The 14681-nt window shown below is 37.7% G+C and overlaps 1 protein-coding gene across 1 annotated transcript in view; it reads left to right on the top strand.

Annotated features, from left to right (window-relative positions):
* The window catches only part of LOC107566689 (attractin-like protein 1), a 93670-nt gene that overhangs the window by 23271 nt on the left and 55718 nt on the right, over window positions 1–14681 (top strand). Inside the window, exons 13-22 of the mRNA XM_016252204.1 lie at window positions 316–434; window positions 534–666; window positions 1543–1759; window positions 3409–3470; window positions 4045–4058; window positions 5044–5161; window positions 5319–5537; window positions 6237–6374; window positions 9361–9454; window positions 13894–13946. Of these exons, the coding sequence (XP_016107690.1) occupies window positions 316–434; window positions 534–666; window positions 1543–1759; window positions 3409–3470; window positions 4045–4058; window positions 5044–5161; window positions 5319–5537; window positions 6237–6374; window positions 9361–9454; window positions 13894–13946 (1167 nt within the window). The remainder of the gene's footprint in view (window positions 1–315; window positions 435–533; window positions 667–1542; window positions 1760–3408; window positions 3471–4044; window positions 4059–5043; window positions 5162–5318; window positions 5538–6236; window positions 6375–9360; window positions 9455–13893; window positions 13947–14681) is intronic.

The raw sequence follows: 14681 nt of genomic DNA, 5'->3' as shown, positions 1-14681 counted from the left end.
AGACACTCGTTATTATGGAGAAAAGGATTGTCAAAAGAAAGACGTAGAACAGAGGCCTCTTTGATTCTCTACATAAGTCACACCTTTTGAAGTCTTGCGATTAGAAGTAAATGGGGAATAGAAGGGGTTTGAAGTGCTAAATGTTTCTCTTCTACTTTGGTTAAAGGTCTGATATGAGAGTTGGCTGTGGAAGAGCTTAGATGTCTCTCTAGATTAATGTATGCCTCGAAACTGTTGGATATTAATACTTGGGACTGCCATTTTTCTTTGGACTAGACTTTTTTGCTCTTCATCTTTGCTCTATCTCTGCTCTAGCCACGGTGGATGAGAGATGTTACCGCTTCTCAGACTGCACGAGCTGTACCGCCAACACTAATGGATGTCAGTGGTGCGACAGCAAGAAATGCATCTCAGCTCTCAGTAACTGCACTGCTGTAAGTTGGCCTGCAGAGGGCACCGGTGTTACACGACACAGTATAAACTAGTATTCCTGTTTGTTGATATCTCTTTTGACTTTTTGTTTTCTTTACTAGACTGTGAAGAATTTCACCAAATGTCCAATCAGAAACTTGGAGATTTGCAGTAAGATGGCCAACTGCAAGAGCTGCTCCCTCAACCTCAGTTGCCAATGGGATCCTCAACAGCAGGAATGCCACACCCTTCCTGGTAAGAATGGCAGAGGATGATAAGAGAGATATTTTATTTTGCGAACAGAGATTGATGGCCATAAATGGGCTTGTCAAGCAATTTTCACACATTAACAGAATAAACTTTAAACTGTTGCTTCTGGCCAAAATTCCAGTCCATAATAACACTTCCTCCAACTATTACTGACATAGAAACTATTCCTATAACATGCTGCTAAATTACTGATGTGATATAAAAATATGTAGCACACATATATTTGGTAAAATAGTGCATTTTAATTAGTTGAATGCATCTGCCATTTTAGATTAATTTAAATCAGTGAGCTTGCCACAGTGCATTCTGGGTTTGTATATTAGCCAAAAGAAGTTATCTTGCATTTTGCAACAGCCTTTGTGACGGGAGCGTTCCTATGTTACTTTAAAATGTTGTCTAGACAGAAAGGTCACTAGTTTTTTTGAACGGAGCCCGTGTTCAGCAGACTTAAACAGACACCCCCCTCTTTTTCCGCCACTATCGCTGATATGTAAATGACCTAAAGAGCTTATTTAATTTGTGTTGTACATGAATTTGTGGGGGTCTGTGCTCTTTGTAAATTTTGACCTAAGAAATCTGGGATTCATGACACCTTTTGTCTTCTTTAAATTGTAAATTTGCTAAATGATTCAGTCTGATTGTGCTTGGCGTTTTCCACTGTGGACATTTCTTTAACCGGCCACTTTGCTTAAATGAGCTATTGGCTCTTTTAAAGCTTCACTTGGTTCTGAAGAGGAATTTTCATTATGTTAAGAGCTCTCCTGCTGTCTCTGAAGAACAGAGATCAAACGAGAAATGGGAAAAATATGAGGCTTGAGTTAAAAGCTCCTAATTCCTCTACATCTCGTAACGTCTCTGTAGCCCAGCTGTGTGGAGACAGCTGGAGCAATGTTGGGGAGGCCTGTCTGCAGATCAACTCCAGCAGAGAGAGCTATGACAATGCTCAGCACTACTGCAAGAACCTGGAGGGAAACATCGCCTCCCTTACCACAGGCAAGCAGGTGGACTATGTGCTGGAGGAACTGCAGAAGTACCAGCAGAAGGGGAAGGTTTGTGTCTGCTCATATTTGCACTACCAGTAAGAAGTATTTTCCACATTTTAGAGTAGTAGTAAAGTCATTAGAACTTATCCACAAATTGGATAATTATGTTTTGAACAAAAATGTCAAGCAAAATATTTTAGCCTCTTCAAAGTAGCCAACTCTTTGGTCTTCATTATCTCAACCAACGTCCAAATGGAATGATTTTAAACGGTATTTAAGGATTGTAAAATGTATGCTGGCTACTTTTTGGCTGATTTTTCTTCACTATCTGATCCAACTCAACCATTTTTAAGTGTTAGTTGTATAAAGAAATTAATGCATAGGCAATCCTAGTTTCTGACATTTAACCATAAGTCTTTAAATAAGATGTTTTTTTGAGATCATGAGAAACATTAGCTGTGTCTCATTTAGAAGGCTGCACCCTCCGGAGGTCGCATTCGAAGGCTGCATACGTCATCGAGGCTGTCTCATTTCAGAATAGCAAGTAGGACACTCCGAATGCGACCTTTGAATGCGACCTTCTTTCACAGGAATTCGTAGGATGCATGAGGTGTATCCTTCACTGCTACAGATAACCCACAATTCTTTGCGTCGCCTTGAACAAGATGCAAAGATGTAATGTACACACAAGTGCAGATGTGGTGTTTACAACTTACCTTAATTCGCCTCGGTAATAACGGATAAACTTTGTTTTTAATATCCTCCTCCTTTTTTTCTCTAATAGATGCCTGCTGTAGGTACGCTGCAGCTCCTCAAACATTGAACAAAATAAAACAAGTAAAAGCATTTTTTTTTTCAAATTACTTACCAAATTTAGAAATAATTTTCCTTCATTTAAGTAGTGTGAGAGCGCAACGATGCTCTAAATGTGTTGGCATAGCAACGTGATACTTCCGGTTTCCTTTTCCGCCTGTCCTACGAAGGCCGTCTCGTTTAATTCTAGGTTGAGGACACTTCGTATATGCATGCTACAGAGGATGCGACCTCCAGAGAATTCGACCTCCGGAGGGTGCAGCCTTCTAAATGAGACGCAGCTATTCATTAATTCACTCAAGTGTGTCCAAATTTTCTCTAACTTTATAAAAAATTATTAACAATATTATTGTTTATATTGTGTATAACAACTGTTTTATCTTTTAATTAGTGCTGTCAAATCGATTAATCTATTGGTCTTATGAAGTATTCTAATTTGTTGAGATAGTGAATTGGTGGGTTTTTGTTAAATGTGAGCCAAAATCATCACAATTAAAAGAACCAAAGACTTAAACTACTTCAGTCTGTGTGCACTGAATTTATTTAATACACGAGTTTCACAATTTGAGTTGAATTACTGAAATAAATGAACTTTTCCACGACATTCTAATTTATTGAGATGCACCTGTATATGTAGAATTTTTTTAAATGATTCATTGCTATTTTTCTTTATAGGAATACTTTTGGACTTGGAAATGATTGTACATATAGTGGTGAGACATTTTGTTCATTGAAATGAAACCTTGAATAACGAGATGTTTTCTCTGTGTAGCCTTTCAGAGAAAGATACAACCAATCAGTGCCTGTCAGCGTCCTGGGTTGTGTGGGTTCTTCATCTCTATCAGATCTGTTGTTTCATCCCATTAGCTGAACTGCTTGGCCTCTGATCTGTCTGTAATGTGCAATTAGTGTTTCAATTTGTCTGCCTAAGCATTCGCTCTTCCCTCTTGGCCGTTCAAGAATGGATTCTTATGGCACACATCGGCACGCTAAGTGATAAAAACTTTAAGGAAGCTGCATAATTTGGCATAAACGTTCTTCAGGGAATATTAAAAAGAGGCCTTGACATTCTTCAAATACCTTAATGTTCCTGATTTTTCGCATTGCATTCACATTTACATTCGGTGTGTTTGAAATGCGACTTGTTTGCTGACAATTTATTTGCTACACAGCTGTGTTATGCCATCTTTGTCCTTCAGACTAAAGGCTTTAAGTGTTCACAATGTCTTATTTGACCTTATCAGACAGTGAGGTAAGCGTACAGGGGACACATGGACACACTCCGACTGTAGTCTGTTTTTTTGACAGGCCTAGACTTACTGATAGAACTTCCATTATGCTCAGTCTGATGGAAAATGAATTAAAAGCTCTCCGCCAGAAGGAGGTGGTACGATTCTGCAAATCTGTCTGGCTTTTTGTCACCAAAATGTATCTCTCTGTCCGAGTGATGGTTACTTAACGTTTCAACTGCTCCGCCATAAGCTTCGGCCAGTGTCAGTGCCATTTTAAAGATCTATTTCTGCATCATGTTTTTTTCCTCTTATGTTTTTCTCTTATTTCTCTTCAGGGTGCTTTGTCTCTGTCAGAGCATGCATGGATGAGTTTGACTCACACTTGTGAAGGTTTGCGTTTTTAGGCGGCAGTGATTTGCACTGGGATGTGGGGAGCTTGTGTGTGTCGACCCCAATATTGTTACAGTCTGATAAATTCGATCTTAAATCTGGCGGCTGCTGCTGCTGTTTGGGGGAGCTAAAGGTCATTTGTTTACAGTCAGTTTGTACCATGTACTTGTCGCATTAGTGGAGATCAACAATTTGACTTGTTCCTCATCCTTGTCTCTCTCCACAGTTACCTGTTGGCATGGCCACATTAGGTATCATAAATAAGTGTTTTAGGTGTTAATGTACATTAAATGGCATTAGCGACTCATTTTAATTAATTTTAATTTCACATATTATGAGTGAAATTATGTATTTAATGAGCAGGAAAAAAAGCAGGGTGGGACTTATGGGTTTTAAAGGGATAGTTCACCCAAAAATGAAAACGTTTTTTTCAAACCTGTTTGACATTCTTCTGTACAACATAAAAATATATTTATATATATTAAAAATATATATAAACTGTTTGTAGAAGAATAAGGCCCGATCAGACCAAACGCGTTTTTTAGGTCACGAGGTGCACCGCACTACCTTTTTTTTGGTGACTTACAAAAAAAAAAGAGCGTTGCGCTGCAGATTTTTGTGTTGCTAGGCAATCACCAGATCAGCTGTCCTGTCAGTCTAATCAAAGGATTATAGCATGAGTGCTCTAAAATATTTGTTTTTTGCCGTTATGTTAAACTGTCATATTAGCAAAAACCTTAAAAAATACAGCTCTGGGTAACCCGCGACAGACACCACAAGTTTCTCCTCCATCATTGCAGTCTCCAGACTTTCTGAGCAACGGTAAACTTTCGTCACCACAATGGAAGGCCCGCCTCTCTATTCGTTCAACTGGACAATGGGAAAAAAACGCGAACAATGTTGGGTGCTTTTCTGCTCAGAGTTGTTGTTTTTTTCATCTTCAGGTGCTCAGAGCGTTCCTGCAAAAACGGGATGTGCAGCAGGCGGCTAAAATGTTCAAACTGAAAGAGGCTGACGCATATGGCTCTGATGTGCTCTTTAGGGAGAGTGAACGTTCTGGTGGTATTTGAGAGCATATTACTCAGGAGTGATATGCCCCGTGAGAGCTTGAAAGTATAATTTTAAGCGTGTCTTTGTTGCTTCTCATTGTTTATTTTTCAGAATCTGCAGGCTTTTTTCTCTTCGGCTTCTCATCTTTCTCTTTTCTCTGTCATTGCAGCTCAGAACTGTTCTGGTTTGCGTACATGTGGTCTGTGTCTGGAGCAGCCTGACTGCGGCTGGTGTGGGGACCCTAGTAACACCGGCCGAGGACAGTGCATGGAGGGTTCGTATCGCGGACCCATGAAGAGCACCTCTAAACACAGCCAAGACATGGTGCTGGAGACGGGGCTCTGCCCAAAAGAGCGGGGCTTTGAGTGGGCCTTCATCCAGTGCCCTGGTGAGAACCACCCACATTTCACGTGCACACTTGACCTTTAAAGAGCAAATTTGTTCCACCAGGGGTTTTCAAACTGCAGGACAGGGAACCCCTTGGGACACAAAGGGGTGCAAGATGATCTGCAAAAAAATGATAGAACAAAATGACCATATGTATTTTTTTTAGGGCTATAATTGTTAACGTATATATGTAAAGATATTAATGAAATATGTTTAGTGTGACAGTAAATAAGTGATACATTTACTGTGTTAAGACCGAAATAGTGAGATTAATTGTGATAATTTAATTGGCAGCTGTGGTTTTTAACATTAATACTTCTATTCAGTAAGAATAATTCAAATTCATCAAAAGTGACTGCGCTATTTTACCCCAAACCTTATATATGTATGCATTTATTTATTGTTGTAATTTAAAAATGTTGTTATTTCCCTAATAACAATTTAATTTACTTTAGTACTTGGTGAAAATATATAAAAATAATTGTGTTGTCTTTACAGTATCACTCTTCACATTTTTACACAATATAAATGGGTTTTAAACATGAAAATATGTATCTGCTTTCATATTTTTGGAAAGGGATCCCTCACCAGGGGATCATTATATTTCGGGGTTCTTGGCATAAAAAGTTTCAATATCCTTTAGTTTTCAATTGAGTCATCTCTGACATCAAGATTTGTAAAAATTATTTTTATTTCCCAGCATGCCAGTGCAATGGCCACAGCACGTGTGTGAATGGCAGCGTGTGTGAGCAGTGTCGTAACCTCACCACCGGGCTTCACTGCGAAACATGCTTGCCCGGATACCATGGAGACCCAACCAATGGTGGAAAGTGCCAAGGTGAGAATATTTGCACCTGCTACTAACTGGGCATTTTGATACACCATTCGGCTTAGTAATGGAGAAAAGAGCGCACTGGGAAATGAATGTTGAGGTCAAAGAGGTGGTTGCACTGCCAGAGGTGAGGGGCAAGATCACACATAGACATGCACTCACATTTTTTCTCTTTTGCCCTGGAGATGTCGGTTTACAGCATTGGCCTATGATTCTAGGAGAAACAGGATATGCTGTAACAGTCCATTATGCTCACAGATATGAGACAACACCCCCACCAGGACTTTAACACTAAGAGCTAACCATCACAAAACATGTGCTAGTTTAAACTTTCTAAAAGTGTGGTCCTAAGAGGTCTTATGTTTTATTTACAACATATTTTTGAATGTAAATGGATTTGTTGTGTTCCTCAATGTTTTTGTGAAATTTTGCCCAAGGCCTCCTTTAGTTTAATGCTTGATGGGACATCAGTTCTGAAACTGCGCCCTGCAAACACTATCGTGTTTCCCATATTCTTGAGAAATATGATATTCATATTCCTTCTTAAAAGCAGACCAGCTTACAAAAGGCGTTCATACACACATCAGCATAGACCTTTTATATACGACCTACAGGATTCTGGAATTTAGAGACAGCGTAGAATTGGTCCTATACATGTTGTCATGTATGTTTAGCACGGCGGACAAAAACCTGTCAGAGCCCAATGATCTGCAGCAATGTTAGTGCAGCATGAAGAGCGTGTGTAGAATTAAAGCTTATTTTAGAAATAATTATAGTCCACTGCTCAAAAAAGGTGGAAATGGATTTTAGTACAGATAAAAGACTGGCACTTAAAGCTAGTGTTTTTGTCAGTGGCAAAAATCTTCTGAACGCAAATGTACCTGTTTTGCAGAGTTTCAGAACTGGTGATCTTGAAGGGAGTCATATCATAAATTAAATTTTCCTCATGCTTTGAAATAAGAGTTAATTGAAACTCTCCAAAAAGACCAATTTGATCCAAAATTTCAAAACCTGTCAGAGCCCAATGATCTGCAGCAATGTTAGTGCAGCATGAAGAGCGTGTGTAGAATTAAAGCTTATTTTAGAAATAATTATAGTCCACTGCTCAAAAAAGGTGGAAATGGATTTTAGTACAGATAAAAGACTGGCACTTAAAGCTAGTGTTTTTGTCAGTGGCAAAAATCTTCTGAAAGCAAATGTACCTGTTTTGCAGAGTTTCAGAACTGGTGATCTTGAAGGGAGTCATATCATAAATTAAATTTTCCTCATGCTTTGAAATAAGAGTTAATTGAAACTCTCCAAAAAGACCAATTTGATCCAAAATTTGATCCAGATTCCACAAATACACTAATATAACTCCCACATCAATGGCAGTAATGCCAATATAGATTTCAGCAACTTGTTGTGTTTTATATGACCACTTTACATGTAATGCAATATATGTTTTGTATATACAGTATTATTCACAAGTTGCAGCAAGGATGCATTAAATTGATCAAAAGCGACAGCAAAGACATTAAAATAAAATCAAACATTTAAATGTCTTTAAGGGTACTTTCACACCTGGCTCATTGTTTCGGAACCTGGCATGTTTCCCCCCTTAGCTCGGTTCGTTTGGGCATATATGAACACAGCAATCGCACCCGGATCAGCGACAAAATAATCGGTGCGAGATCGCCTGAACGAGGTGGTCTCGGCTCGATTGAAAACGAACTCTGGAGCGGTTTGGTTGTAGTGAGAAAGCAATCCGATCTAACGGACCAACGAACCAGGCTATATCACAATGTATAATGGGTAATTACGTAAGTTCCGTGAAAAGCATTAGCTTTGTTGTTTTGCTAATACTTCAAAATGAACCTGTGAATGTCTGTGGGTGAGCACGTCTTCGCCATTCAAAATAAAAAAGCGCACTTTTTCATTTTATAATGGCGTCTTATTGCTCTTAAGATTGCTTCTTCCTAGTAGGTGCATTTTAAAAATGTTTTCCCGATGAATCCTGGACTCCTGCTCAAAATTATAAATTAATATAAGGACCGCTACAAAAAAAAAAAGCTGTTGTCGTTCCATCCTGATGGATGACAGCCGTGACAGTTAAGTGGAATCCCGGAAAATAAACCATGGAACTTTGACCAATGAGACAACAGTTTACTCGCGTGTGACTTGTATGAACAAATTTGGTCTGTTTAGAAACGTTGCCGTGTGAAAGCGAACCGCACCAAGATTAAAAAGCAACATTGTAATAATTTTAATCCCTGTTTCGGAACAAAGCAATCTATCTACAGGTGTGGAAGCACCCTAAAATGTCTTCTTTCAAAAGAAGACTTTTTTCAAAACCATTAAAAGTTATTACTGACCCCAAACTATTGAACGGTAGTCTATATTATAAAATACAAAGACAACATTTTTATTTATATAATATTTACAAAATATATTTGTAAGTAAATTTATAAAATTGAAATGTGTAAATCTGTTAAATATCTACACATTCTATTTTAAACTAATTTTTGTAATTTATAGTGCTAAATGCATATATTTTAGTTTCTACAGTTTCTACATTTTTCAAATGCACATAGAATGATGAGAATTTACCATTTTGTTTGTTCATTGACCTCTGTGGTTAAGATCATCATTGATGTTGCCTAAGGACAGTAACACGATGTTCTAATGTAATGCAGCCAAACTCACTTGTCTGTGAACAAATCTGAGAACAGAGGGACCACCTATGAGCTGATCTCACTTTTTTTGTCAGCTGTCATTTGTATTTGTTTTTATTTGTTATCTTCAATATTAGATGGTGTCACAGATGTTTTCATAAATTAATTTCATAATTAAATAATGTTTAAGCTGCTAAGCTGTATTTGTAGGATGAGTCTCGTACTTCTCTGTGTTTGTTTTCACACAATGTTTTTCTCTTTTTCCTTCCCCCTTCTGTTAATTTTTATGTCTCTCTATATATTCCTCATCCTCCCATTTTTGTATTTTTCTTTTTCAGCCTGTAAATGTAATGGTCATGCCAACGTGTGCCAGGTGCTGACGGGCAAATGCTTTTGCACCACCAAGGGTATCAAAGGCGACCAATGCCAGCTGTGAGTACCTATGCTGCATGCAATCATTTACTTATATACATGAAATATTAAATACATGCCAAGACTTTTATTTTTTTTAAATATATATAATAAATGCTTGTTTAAGTAATACATTACTATACTTGTTCAATAATTAATTAATTATTATTTTTTATTTTTTCTTAAATCCAATTGAGGTTGTCCCTGGATCTTTCCCAAGTATAGTTAATAATTCCACACCCCTTTAATCATTAAGTCCCCTGCATTCCATTTAGCTTGACTCTGTCTTCACAATTTTGGCTAAAGCTGACCTGCAGACGCAGCATATTTTGTCTGCATGTGTGCACACACTTTAATAGCACTAATGGAGGTGGAAGTGATGTGTGGGAGTGTGCTGGCGTGTGTTTGTGACTATTAGAGAGACCAATTCTCTTTGACAATAATAAAACTCGAGTGTTTCACTCACTGCATTGTTATATGTGCATGCAGAAATTCTAAAGAGTGGGTTGACCAGTCATGCTCATTTAGGAGACGTGGGTGTGAACTGAATTTCCCACACAGTCATAGAAACAGAAGCTTGTGAGCAGCTTAAAATCCGGGCTGCTGTGTTGCATTCAGAGCTACAGCAGAGGATGGTGGCGCCTTTGTTGTGCTCTTTTAAGAGCAGATGCTTTGTTATAGACTGACGCGTAACTCTGGGTTATGAAGAGGTGTGCAGCTCGTGGAAGATCTTGCTTGATGTTTTAACAGTGTTTTATGGCAGGAAACAGGAAGCTGTGTACTTTGTCCCTGCAGGTCTCTTTTCACACGGTATTTTTTGGCACCACAGCACATTTTCATCATAAACATAGCTACAGCTGTACACTGTAGTAAGGTAATGACTCAGGAGGAGAAGTCATCATGGAAGGCATTGTAAACTTAATTTTTTTCCTTTGCTTTACTGGTTCCATTGCTAATACTGTAACTGAATGACATTCAGTTCTGTTTTATTTACATTAATGTTTCTTGCACAGTGTTTCTTCAGTACAAAAATACTCTGGCAGTATATTGTAAACTACAACATCACAATTAAATCTACTATGCAAAAACATATGTAATATGTCCAGTATAGTTCAATTCCCAAATGATTGACTCTTGTGAACTGGTTCTTTTTAGTGATTCAAAAGCATAGTGTGACAAGTATATTCCAATTACAGAAAAGGGTAGGTTACTTTAATGAGTTCAGTCTTATTAGTGAATCAGAAACATGCAGTATCACTGGTGTATTTTGATTTCTCAGCAGTTGACTCTTACGAGCGAGTAGTTCTCTTTAGTGAATCAAAATAGTTTGACCAGTGTAGTCCAATTTCTGAACAAGCGACTCTTATGAGTTGGTTCTTTTAGTAAATCAAAAACATAGAAAGTGACCAGTGTACATTTGTCAGTTCTGAACAAGAATTGGCTCTTTTTAGTAAATCAAAAACCTAGTGTTTGACCAGTGTAGTCCAATTACTGAACAAGCAGCTCTCATGAGTTGGTTCTTTTTTTGTAAATCAAAAACATCGAGTGTGATGTGTAGTTTTGATTCCTGAACAAGTGACTCTTATGATTTGGTTCTTTTTAGTGAATGAAACTCACACAGCCGTGTTGCTTGATTTATGAACAAATGACTCTTATGAGCAACAAACAACTGAAGTGATTAATGATCAAATGTACTTTGCTTTTCAAATTCTATAGTGAGAAATCTTATTTTAACCCAGCATTCTGCTGTGTATGGTATCTAAGATGTTGAGAGAAGCTTCTCTCTCTAATACACACACTTTTTTGTCATTTCATTTTGTTTGTGTGTGTGCATACCGGTAGATGCTTGTTTTTAATTGTGTGTAACCCAATCAGGCCAAGCCAGGTCCAATGATGATGTATTCAAGCGTGTCTTCATCACAAGGACAAATGAGTGCACAGGCTGCAGTCGAGACGGCCATTACCACTTCCTGTTTATTACTCTCCTTCTCACTCTGTTCTCTCCCTCCTTCATTACTCAGAGCGGACAGATGCCATTACCTATCCTACATAACAAGGTCCATAATGAAGAACCAGGACCGTTTTTGTCACGCACAAATACTATCACACTCAAAAGGGTTGATTAAAGACCTGATGTGCTGCAGTGATCGCTCGCTGACCCTCTTTTAGTGCGCTGACATTGTGAAAGAGCAATTCAAAGTCCTGAAATTCCTTTCACAGTCCTGGTCGGGACTTCAGAGCATCACGTCATTCTCCTTTGCTATCAGACGACAGCTCAACGAGAGATATTTGGAAAGATACACTTGATTAAAGAAAGAAAATTGATACAATTTGAAGCAAAAGCATGCTTGATTACTGTAGAGTCCATCATCATCATGGTGGAGTGTCATGGAGTGTGTTGTGTGTTTTGCGGCACTCCAGGTGTGACCCAAATGGGGATCAAATTATGGCACTATAGAGAGAGAGTGCATTAAAGCATGCACAGCGTGTAGGTGCGCCCTCACTGGAGATTAAATTAAGATACTGAGAGTAAGAGTGCATTATGTTTCACCGCCCTCACGGAGTACGTTGTGTGTATGTGGGCATGAACGTTGGAAACCTCTCCTTCTGATTTGCACTGTATGGGTGAAAGAGAATATTCATTTCTGAAATGTCATCCAGATTAAAGGCTAGGGGACTGATATGCAGAGGTTTTAAAATGCCTGTGGTGCAGTTTGTCCTGTGTCCTCTGTACCGTGGTAAAAGTGTACTCTACCTTGTCCTCTCATATTTATCACTAACTCTCAGAAAAAAAAAATGAATGCTTCAGCTCCTTATGATAAAGGTGGGTCCCTGCAAGCTAAGGGCAAAGAGATTCAGAGTATGAGATGGAGGTTTGTGTATATTTAACTGTGAGAATGGTGCAGTTTAGTAGGTGTACTTAAAAGGTAAATATGTATTTTTGTCCCCCATTATTTTACTGTCACATGGCTGGATGTCGATCCAGATTTCCCAATTCAATTTGATTCATAAATCAAAATAGCTCCCAAATAAATTAACAGCTAAGTAAGCAGATCATAAATATGAAAGCCCATTTCAGCCAAAAAAGATAAAAGATGCTTTGATAAAATAAATTAAAAAAATAAAATTATAATATAAAATGTCATAATTATGACACAAGTCAAAATTATGACATACTAAGTCATACTAATTATGCGATAAAAATGGAATTAATATAAAAACATCTGCCAGAGACAAAAACATAACTGACATAAGTTGAAATTATAAGATAAAAAGTTATGATAAAATAAAAAATACTGGCAAAAAATGTGACATTATAATTATGAAATAAAAAGTTGAAACGCTAAGTCATAATTGTAGGATAAAAATTCATTAAAACATTTTGACTTAATTTACATTTTATCATAATTATGGCTTTTTATGTGGTAATTATAACTTATAATGTGCTTAATTTAAACTTTTTAATCATAATTATGATTTACCAAAGCACTTAAATCACAAAACTCTTACCAAAAGGTTGCCGTGATTTTGCCAAGTAAGACATCTTTTGTCGATCCTGGATCAACATTACTGTCCAAAAATACAGATTTAACCCAATCCCCACCCCTAAACCTAACCTTACCCATAATTTATTCCTAAAATCAGAGGGAAATGATATCTGATTAACAAGGGTGTAGAATCACCTAATCCTGATTGTAAGCCTAAAACTGACATCTCCTGAAAAGTTATCTCTCAATTCTGATTGGTTCATTGGACAAGTAGCCACAGATCTTTCATTCAGATTAGTGAAAAGAAAATAATATAGGGCAGGGACTTGGATATGCATCGGTTGTTGATTTGTTTTTTGAGATGTGGACTTTGCATGTGAATATGAGGCTCGGAGAAGTCCTGCATATGTCACCGGAGAGATGTCTGGTTATGACATTTTGATTAAGGTCAGAAATTGTCTTAAATAATGAAACATGCATGGATGAATTGTTCACAATAAGATCTGTAAGTATAAATAGTGTACATTTTTTGCAATATTTAATAGATTCAATGTTTAACAAAGTTATTCAGCATATAAGAACATATTTACAAAATAAGCTGTGTGATTGGTTGTCTAGTTGGTTTTTAGGGAAAAAAACGGATGTTCATATGCATGTGTACATAGACATGCCATAAAAAACACAGATGCACAGATAAAAACTACTAAAAAATACCCCTGCTAAAAATATTAAACCCTAAAAAAAGAACAAAAAAATCTAGACAGCAAAACTCTCGATCCTTATTTTATTTCTTTCTTTTTTTTTGAAAATTGACAACAACCTTTTTGTTTTCTTGTTTCACAGTCCATTTATTTATTTTTAGTGTTTAATAATTACGACATTTGCATGTTTAGATTCATGCATCAGATATTGCATTGTCTCATTACTTCATGTACTTCATCTAAATTGTTTTTTTTCTTCCCCTCTTTGCAGTTGTGATTCAGAAAACCGTTACCTTGGCAACCCTCTCCGAGGAACCTGTTACTGTGAGTATTCTCTATTTGAGCTCTGACCTTAACGTAATCCTGTTGTACCTTGAAAATTCATCTGACTCTGCAGACACTTTCAAACTCAGAGGCTGTCTGCCATTTAATGAAATTAGACTCAGGGGGCTTAAGATGCTGGGAAACCTGGACGAAATTGCCATGGGATGATGCACAACCACACAACAAGATAAAAGCGGTGGATGAGACATTCTGATTTGGCAGAAATCAAAAAGTTCAGATAGATCTCTTGAGCATCTCAGAAGATCTGCAGCAAACCATGTTGAAGTCTGATTGTGTGTGCAGGGCTCAAATGCACAGCACTAGGGGGCAGTCTTGTTGTATATCAGAAACTGCGTATTCTCTGAGTAGACATCTGTGTTCCTCTTTCACTTTTTTTGCAATTACTATCAGCAGTCATCATGGAGTCTGAAAAGGCTAAATGCAGTCAGTAGCATTTAGGACATCAAATTTCACTCCGTTTGCAAATCCCGCCAGCATTATCCCCATTGTCATCAATCAGGATTAAATAAAGCCTTCAATTTATCAATCAATTTCCATACACTCCTCTCCCTCAACGTCTGTTAGGTGAAGCGCATGTGCTTGCAGGCTTCTGGCTCAATTGCTATTTAGAAGAAAAGTGTATCACCCGCCCGTGTTTTCTCAAATGGTGTCCTGTAGGGGGAAGTGTTGTTGGAGAGTGGGTCGTAGGCGACGATATAAGACTGGTGAGAGTGT

Source organism: Sinocyclocheilus grahami, unplaced genomic scaffold, assembly GCF_001515645.1.
Source record: "Sinocyclocheilus grahami isolate Dianchi unplaced genomic scaffold, SAMN03320097.WGS_v1.1 scaffold26.1, whole genome shotgun sequence".
Classification (NCBI taxonomy): Eukaryota; Metazoa; Chordata; class Actinopteri; order Cypriniformes; family Cyprinidae; genus Sinocyclocheilus; species Sinocyclocheilus grahami.
This window is presented reverse-complemented; position numbering and strand designations above follow the sequence as displayed.